The following is a 10,747-nucleotide window of genomic DNA, read 5'->3' as shown; positions in this document are numbered from 1 at the left end:
TGATTCATTAAAAAGAGAAAAAAAATTAAAAAAAAATTTAATTGTAGGGAACTATGTTGATTATACAGGTTCTTTAGATGCCGTAAGTAATAATGATTATTCTAGACATTCACTAAACGTACGAAGTCATACAGGTGGTTCTTCAGAGACATTAGATTCCCTGCAACTTGATGATATTCTTGAGTATGTTGAAAAAGATGAAGAAGAAATCACTAATACAGGTTATGATGAAAAAATACAAGGAAGATATTTAGATAAAAACGATTATACTGAAGAGTTTGGAGACCTAGAAAATTACGAAAGAATTAGGAAAAAATTAGAAGCATGTAAAAATGATGGAACTTTTACAAAAATGAAAAGTAATAAGAATAGAAAAAAAGAAAATTGTAGATCAAAACATAATATGTATACAAAAAAAATAAATTCAAGCGCTGAAAGAGCATTGATAGATTTATTCAAATCGAAGAGTAGTATCATTGACGATGATCTTAATAATGGGCATATGCATAAAAAGAATTTAAAATTTAAGGGCAAACATAAAATATCTATTCCTCATGTAAAACATTTAGTCCCCATATTACTTCTAGTATATATAGGTTCTTATTTAGTCTCTCCATTTTCAATTTTTTTCGTAACATTATTCTTAATTCACATTTTTCAGTTTATGTTTGTATATGTTGAAATAAAATCCAAGAACGGAATAAAATTATGGAAAAAACCTTCGATGAAAAGAATACTAAAATATTAACATATTAGAAAATAGAAAAGTGACATATGAGAGCTAAAAAATGAGCTTCATTAAAATAACAAAATGGAAGTTGACAGTTTGAATATGCTTAACATTTTTTCCTGCCGAGAGTAATTTTATGCATATACATGCATATTTTTATTTTCACATATATGTACTTGTGCTTGTATGTTATTTCCTAACTTCTTTGCATACGAAATGATATATTCACAATTTATTGAATAAAAAATATGCTACACAATTATTTATCATTTTTGATTTTTTAGCAAAAGTGAACCATGTGCTTTAATAAGCATTCAAATTGTTAATTTTGTGTGAACACAAGAGAAAGAAAAATATATGTGACAAAAATATTTATCCTTTTTTTGTCTTTCGTTCATTTGTTTATCATTTTGTTCGTTTGTTTATTTATTTTCCCGTTCTTTGATTGATTCATTTATCTATGTCCTCAATTTTTCAATGTTCCCATTTGTTCTTTTTCATAATGCAGAGAAGAATGAACTTCTGCAATAAGGTTTATCCGTTAGTTCGTTATACACTCAAAACATTGACAAACTAAAATTTACTACGAAAATTTGCAAATATTCCGTTTTTCATTTGATTTTTGTATATTTTTTCTTAAGCTGACCCAGATGCATGCTTATATGACAAATTTAGCATAAAAAAATATGAAAAAATTAATAAATACAAAGAAAACAAAAAATTGTTTGCATAAGGAGGTAATCCTTTCTAACCAAATTTCAAATATATAATCTCTAATTTTATGAAAAAGAAACGCACAACATGAAGTGCTCCTAAATTCGTACGGATTAGGATAACCCACAACCAGAACATCGTCACAATTGAATGTATAATATTTCGAAATTTTCCACATATATTTACTTTTATTTCTCTATTTTACCTTAATTTTAACGTTAGATTATGTGATCCGTTTGAGAAACTTATGTCATGTTCCCATAACAAAGAAATCGAAATTTTGTGATTTAACTAAAAGTGGTTATGTATATATATACCCAACTATCCCCAAGCTCCACTTATATACACATAAGGGAAAACTGTAATATCATCTTCATCCCTTTCTATCTGTATGATATACATGAAAAAAGAAAGGCAAAATGCTCAAAGTGTAGCTTAACATATTAGAATATTCTTTCAAAACATCATTAAAAAAAAATATTAAGTAGGTTATGGAAAAATAAAAAAGTGCCATAGTATGATACAAACAAATGAATCCAGTGAATAATCCAAACAAACTATTCATCAAAATAACGAAAAAAAAAAATAATAATAATATATATTCATAAGAATGACGCAGAAAAAATAAGCAATAAAATGTCAAAATAAATATATTTCTTTCATAGGGTTACATCTTGCTTTACGAACACGCATAGAATAAATATGTGCAACTAACAAATAGACGCTTTATTAGGTATTAACACAGTGTCTTATTTTTTCAGAATTGAAGCAACATTTCTGAAATGTAATTTTTTAGATTTCAATATATTTTTTTTCTTATCCAACTTTATGCAATATTTCCAGGTTGCATCGCAAATATATTTTCCTATACTCGTTCATATTTTCAACACTATTTTTCATAAGAAAAATATAGGGGGATGAACTTTATTTTTTTCACACACAAAAGTTAGTGTAAACCTCTCCCCAACTATTTGGAGCATCAAATTATATACAATAAATGTTTTGTAATTTGTGATTCCTAAATCAATTGTACAATATATGAATCCATTCCTTTTCATATATTTTTTAAGCTAATCCTATGATTTTCATCTAAGATTAAGATACCTATGATATTTTCAATTATCACATATAATATTACAGTAGCAAAATTTTTTGGTATTCTTTAAGTACTTCTGTCATTTTTCCATTAATATTTTTTACATTTAATTGATTTTATAAAAAAATCGTTACATTTCACATTATAAGGTACCATTTAAATGAATAGAAATTTTTTTGTACATGTAATTCTTACATTATATAACATTTGGATATATATTTTTGTTTCACGGTAGAATACATAACTCCATATAAAATTTATATGATTTGGATAAAAGGATGATTATAATTTTACTACTATATATGTTAATATTTTATTAATTATTTTTTTATTGAGTTAATATTTTCATATTTAAGAAGTATAATATATATTTCATATCTGTATTTGTACATATAACACCACATATTTATGCAATTTTTGGAAAATTGTTTTGCTGCTTCATTATGCATTCTTTGCATTGGGGGATTTTTATTGAAATACTTTACATTATTTGGGATTTTAAAAAATATTTCTCCGTGCTTGGTAAAAGCCAATATATTGAATTCCTCGATATATATAATGTTTGGTATAATTTTATAAAACAACAACATCCCCTCAGCATTAACATTTACGGGTTGCGCTCTGTATATGTTTCAAAAAAAAAATGAAAAAAATATTATACATTTTTCAGGAATAGATATTTCTAGGATCAATGTATAATATTTAGTGTTTTGTAGATTATTATCTATAAAAATTAATGCATGTCATAATCATATGTTTACTTATGTTATTATCTAATACAATTTAACGCATAATTTAATAAATTATAAAAGGCATGTATTACAAATAGTTTATATAATTTTTATACATAATTACATCAATGAAATATACATAAACCGTTATATATTAAATATTTATTTCTCATGGTTATGTAAATATAAAATTATATTTTTACAGTAATCATGTGATAAGGAAATTATTATTTTTTTCGTATTTTCTTAATACACTATTTACAATACAGTTTCTGTATAATATATAATACATATAAATTGTCTAAACATATTATATTTTTTTAGATTCTAGAATATCATACCCTATATTAATTATAACTAATAAAAAAAGTGAACTTTATTTGTATAATATCTTCATAATGTGTTATTAAAAAATGATGTGATTTTACATTAACATAATTTTTTAACGGAGGTATAAGAGAATAAGTATATACTTAATGCAAAAAAAAATATGTTTTTGTTATATATCTAGAAATTTACCCTTTGTTTTTTTTACAACTTTAAGTGGCATAACATTTTTGAAGTTATCTACATATAATTAAAAATACATTTTATATAATGAATATATTTTATTTAAACGAATACACTATACGTATATATAGTATAATTCTTAATACAAAAAAATATGTTTATGTAAATTGCACCCCTTTATTATGGTATTGGCTAACATATGTAATTCTGATTTTTGCTTTGATAATAAGATAGAGTGGAAAAAAAATGAAAGAATTCCAGCTTTATCTCCTTTAAAATTATAAAACTGTGTAAATTATTACTTGAGGAAAAAATTTATAACTTAAGTAAGCATACATATTCAGATTAAGAAATAAGTTATAATTTAAAATAAATAAATATAATAATAATTACAGGAAGAATTAGAATTTATTATATATCAAAAAATGTCTTTTGTCATCTGTCATTACAATTAAGGGACTTATTAACAATTACAATTTTACTATATTCCGTTAAGGATTGCAGTGTTTGTTTTTCACATATATATTATTGTTTTATATAAGAATTCGTATACTTTTTAATTTACATTGTATATTTTACTAGCAATGCTATTTTATTTTAATTTTCTTTATTAATCAGTAACATTTATAACTGTAAAAAACACATTTATATATAATCAATAGAAAAATAATGTAGCTAAAACATAAACATATTTAAACCCATTATTTCTCATATATATAAATATATATATTAAAAATCTTTATTATTTCGTTTCAATAATATAACTTATAACAAAATGTTATAACATCCCGATTTAAGCGCATACTGTATTTTTCTCTTAAAATGAGTTTTTAAGGTTTAAAATATTAATATTGATTTTCAATACTAAATAATTGGATTTTTCTAAAAGAAATCATATGTTTTTATATAACTAACTTTTTTTAAGTGTCATGTTTTTTGAGGTATTCATGTTTATGAAACAATTGTGTCCCAGGATGACAAAAATTATGAAAAAAAACAAACTTAAAATTTTTTTAATAGTGTATATGCTGGTTCTAATAGGGATGAGAAGGGGTGTCCAAGAATTGTAAAAACATGATAAAAATTTTTAATAATATACTTTTGAATTTAACGTCAATCACAAATTCCAGTGTTGTTAACTATTTTCCCGGATTCTTAAGCATATGACTCATACATGAGTTCAAGCTATAATGCATATGTCATCAAAATGAGATGTCATTATGTAAACGTTTTAAGAACATCTTTGATGAATTCAAAGAAATGCGTAATTCAAACGATAAAATATATTATATAAATAAAATGAAAAAATATTGAGATAAATGAAAATGAATAATGATGTAAAATATAGGTACTCCCAATCGTATTTTATGATTTCATATATTATTATTTACATTAATATGAATTAGTTTAATGATAAAAGAATAAATACCTAAAATATAGTATATATCATAATGTTCAAGTTTAGCATGCATTTGTGATGCAGGCGAATTTTAATATACACTCTTCCAACAGAAGCAAGAGATTCAATCTATCATGTTAATTATTTTTTATCTTAATAACATTTAATTTTTTAATTTATACTATTTTAAGGTTGTGGTGACATCATTTTAGTAAAAATTGTAGGATTCATTTGCCATATGGAAATAAGCAATAGTAAAAAAAAAATAGTGTTATATAAATATAAAAATATATTTATAATACGTATTAGTGTAAAAAGGAAGAAGCAAAGAAATTATCAACTGTTTTAAAAGGTAAGCTATGCTTTAATAGTTCAAAATGAAAAAAATATATAAATTCATTGTGTTCTAAAATTAATACATTACGACTATAAAGTTATTATTTTATTAATCCTTTATATTAGACGCAATAAATGATGAAATATTAGAAATGTATAAAGTAAATATGTGTAATGTAAAAGTATTATTTTTGTATTAATTATATATATGAAAACGAGGTTCTCCCAATTCTTCTGAAAAAATTTTTTATGAGGCAGAAAAGCCAAGGTTAAGATATACACACATATATATATTTAATTATGATGTTAAATCGCACTTCTTAGTATTTCTCAGATTAATGATTATATTAAACCATGGTTATATATTATTTCTCGTGTTTAGTTATAGTGGGTGTATAGCACGAAATCACATGTTATTGAACTTTTCTTATTTTTTACATAATAATAAAAAATATATTAAATATAAGACCTAATAAATGAATCCCAAATTAGAAAAAATACAAATAATGCACTAGAACATAAAAATATTTGAAGACTATGCAGAGATAACCAGTAAAAGCAAAAGTGTATTAACATGAGAACTAAGTCAAGCATAATTATCTGTGAGACAATAAATAGCAATGATATCTTAGATACATTTATACATTTCCTTGTGAATATGTTCATCTCTAATGTGGTTATATTGCTGAATGCAATATATTTTCTTGCATCGAGTATATAACTATTTATTTGCATCATGTGTGAAGTATGTATATAAATAAATGTGCGCATATGGCCTTATTTTATTTATGTAGATATTTACATTACTCTATTGAGCATTCGCTTTTATTAAATATTTTTATGTATAAAATAGAATAACTAATCCTCATGATTAATATTTTATTATTTAGTTTTTTCCAATGGGAAAGTCTATATCATGGGTCCATAAAAATATTACGAGCAATTTTGGTTACACTTCCAGTTATTATAATAAATATAATTATTTGAAATAATCAACTGAATGTTTGTTCTCAATGAAATGTCACTCCTAGGAGAACACGAAAAAACAATAATGAAATGACGTTGTGTCAAACGCAATATAAATTCAAATTAAAAATCAGTTTTCATTAGCACAATAATCATAATCATCCTACAGCACTTCACAATAAAAATCAAAAAGAATGTATGCACAAAAAATAAATGCAAATATTTAGACTGAGTTTCTTATTATACGTTTATATACATTTATCTATATTTAAGACAACTATAATTATGTTGACAACAATAATAATAGCACAATAGCAATGACATGATTTTAACATGTTCTTTGAGAAACTAAATGAAGAAACACTTTTGTGCGCAAAGAATTCATAGGAACATTTTCTGAATTCATAAATGCAACATAACAATATAGAACGCAAAAAGGTTTTAGTAATGTGTTATCAATTTTTTTTTTGTACACACACTTTGCAAAGAAATAATCTCATAATATTAAAAGTAAGTTATATTATTTTCATTGAACTTCAAAAAACATCAAAATGAGTAAGAAATTTAGGCTGCAGTTGGATATCTTTTATTGTATTTTTGTTTGAAACACGCGAAGTTCCTAAAATAATCCCTTCAAATAATATGCAGCTGTGAAATTTTGTTCTGAATATGAAAAATGGTTTAATGATAGAAATAATGAAGATTCGATTAAATACTTACAATTTAAAGAATAGAGCTATAATAGTAATTATGAACAAATACTCATATAGTTCTATTATATAATTGTGTCACGGTCAAGTTTATTGAAATATTCCTAGTGAAAATGGATGGTTCATTTGTAATAAGCTTATGTATTGTTAATAATAATGCGAAAAGTGTAATGCTGATTTTATGGAAAGCTACAAAAAGGCGTAAATACGTAAAATGTAATGACTTCCACGGCATCAGATAATACCTAACGACAAACATGTGCTTTGATAATGCATGGTTATACCCTACGCATGCGTCGTTAATCAAACTATGTCTATTGAATTTGAAAAGGTATTGTCACATGGGACCTATAAATAATAGATATCATAGCAAATCTTTACACACCGTTTATAATATTGTATAATTTGACAAAATTTTGCTAACCTTATGATCACATAGTGACAACACATATCTTCGAATTTTCCATAATATTATGTTTATGAATACAAAGAAAATTTTAACCAACAATTATACCTTATATGCAAAATTACAGTTATATAACATTTATTCTTCATGAATTTACCAATAGAAGAGCTATTAAAGCAAAAAAAAAAACACTTAACAAATATGTGATTTTTTTTTTTTTTTTTTTTATAATTATCACTATAATTCCCTTTTTGCTGTAATAAATATTAAATTTATCATTTCTTATGAAGATATAATACATTATAATTATTTTCAAGAAAGGGAAAAAACGTGCACGCAATTATATGCGCCAAATATTTATTACGTTGAACATACATCGAATATTATTTAATTTTCTCAGATGTGTCAGAAAATATGTACATATGTATATATATATGAAAAAAAAATTTACACGGTGTTTAAATTTAGAATAATTCAATATAAGTAGACCTCTCCTTCAATATAACAACATTAACAATTTAGATTAACTATTAAAATTAGCAACATGTTAGAAAACTCCAAAATTTAGCGTTTATTGCATCCCTGGAGCACAATTATTGGTTTTCTACAAAGTTTAGAATAAGTAAAACTCATTAATTAGAAACAAAATATAGTGCATAATATTCATAATATTATAATGGCCAAAATAAATTGACTCATTTTTAGAATGTAAAAAATTTTATGAGCTACGTTATTATGTTATTTTAAGATCAAAAAAATATTCATAATTCACAATTCATAAAAGTAGTCCATTAAAAATGAATGATTCTTAAATATTATGACTATTTGTGGGAAAATTATGGAAATTCTGTGGGATAATAAAATTATAAGGAAAAATCGTAATGTCTAAGAAATCATATACGTTTATAAATCAATTGTTGTATAATTTTACATATATAATAAATATATTTTCATGTTCTATATTTATATATTGCACATATTAAAATATTATTTTTTTATTTTTTCTTTATTTTTTGCTTAAATTATTCATTTTTATTTGAAATGCTATTTTTTCTAATTAACTATATTACTCAATTGTTTGTCGCTAAAGTATTTCCATTTAATTAAATAACATATTAAGTGTTACCTCATTTAGAGTGTGTTTAATAATAAATATACAAGATTTTGTTACTTTCGTTTTTTATAATGTTACAAATTTGATTACAAAAATATAGAAAATCTTACATTTATAGTATCATTTTGTCGGCTAAGCATAAAAAAAGTGCATATAACTCTTTATCATGTAGTATTATAATATATGCATAAAATTGACAAGAAACAAAAATTAATTATATTAAAATTATAGTCAAATTAATAATTCATTTTATAAATTTATTTCCTTAGGTGTAACAGCCCTTTTCCTATTTAAGTATCAATATTACAAGTAAACCTTAAGAAGGAAGAAGTATTATTTAGATAGCATTTTACATATTATATTATCAATTGAAAAAAAAAGTAAAATATATAAATTTATATAATCTTTTTAAACCTGTGAATCTATTAAAAGCGAATTTACTTTAAATTGCATAAATATCAATTGGTGCATTAAAAACATGTGTGATAAAGTTGAAATTTCATTTTATTTTATTTATTTAAAAAATGTGGATTTATTGTTTCATTCGTCTCAAGCCAAAATTTTTAAAATTTTAGTTTTATCAGAAATTCATCAACATATTATAAAATAACGAATACAACACTACCATAATCTTTTGGGTTGCTGTTTTTGAATATTTTTCCATGTTTATTGTTATAAAAAAATATGTTTTCAAAATTTATATTTCTATTTAATTATTATTTTTGAATTAAAATTATGTTTAAGCCAATGAATGGTTCATGCAGAATAAATTTTGTGGAAAATTGATTTATTTTAGTAAAAATAAAAAAAACTGTGCTCCGTTAATCATTAATTTAATATATAGAGATTGATGTTATTTAACAATTTATATATTTCTAAATGTTATATATAATTTCATGTTTTTTCAGAAAATGAATAAGATTTTTTTTTTTTTTTCAAAACAGAATAATTTAAAAATGTTTTTATAGACTTAGCACTAAAACAGTTAATTTACGCATTTTGATAATACCCAAACCTTTGAGAAAAGTATGTTAGATATTTATTTTAATGTTTCTAATAGTTTTATGTTTTTTTGTTTTTTATAAATGATTTTATAAAAATATTTCTAAAATTGTTTTTTATTTTGTTTCTTTTATAGCTTTTTCACTTACATTATATACATAGTTACGATTATTTGGCTTCACAGAATTCGGAAAAGAACAAATCAAAGTAATATTCTAAATCTTATTATGCAATTTATTATTGGTATTTTAATACTCATTTCATATCTAGAATAATATAGAATTTTTCAAGACATTAATGAAGAGCACTGTGAAGGATATTGTAAAATCTCTCAATTTACTTGAAGTTGCCATCTCCATCATACTTTTAACGTGGGAAAGTCAGGCTTATAATGATTTGGTATATAATGATGATAATAAAAATTATATCTGTGCTTCTTTTTTTTTTTTTTTTTTACACTTTATGCTTTTACTTGATAAAAAAACACTTCTTTATCGTAGAAATAGATTGATCTATTTGTCCTTTTAAATAATAAAAACTTATGTTTTTCTTTTTTAGAACATATGTGTTACAAGATTAAATAAAAATGCTTATTCAAGTAGAGAATATATTATAAGAACTCAAAGATTATTAGCAATTGGTACAAAAAGAAATGATTCAACATGTACAGGTTCAACTGGGAGTTTATTATCGAATTATCAAAGTGATAAGGGAGAAACATTAGAGTATGATCACCAGTCGTCACAATATGATGAAGAAGATGATTATAATCAGTCATCACGATATTATTTAGAAAATTATTATGATCAGTCGTCACAATCTGATGCAGAAGATTGTTATGATCAGTCGTCACAATCTGATGCAGAAAATTATCATAATCAGTCATCACAATTTGATTTAGAAAATTATTATGATCAGTCTTCAAGATATTATTTAGAAAATTATTATGACCAGTCTTCACGATATTATTTAGAAAATTATTATGATCAGTCATCACGATCTGATATATTAAGTTATGATGATCTACCATCCC

At 23.3% G+C, this 10,747-nt stretch overlaps 1 protein-coding gene across 1 annotated transcript; it reads left to right on the top strand.

The window, feature by feature from the left end:
* Positions 1-748, top strand: PGO_002835 (Plasmodium exported protein, unknown function; the record flags this gene model as incomplete). Its single annotated transcript, XM_028691199.1, has 1 exon — positions 1-748. A coding segment is annotated over one exon (748 nt), but the record flags the coding sequence as incomplete, so codon positions are not given.
* Between the last annotated feature and the right edge of the window lie 9,999 nt (positions 749-10,747).

This window comes from Plasmodium gonderi (genome assembly GCF_002157705.1).
Source record: "Plasmodium gonderi DNA, contig: Pgo-contig_323, whole genome shotgun sequence".
Classification (NCBI taxonomy): Eukaryota; Apicomplexa; class Aconoidasida; order Haemosporida; family Plasmodiidae; genus Plasmodium; species Plasmodium gonderi.
This window is presented reverse-complemented; position numbering and strand designations above follow the sequence as displayed.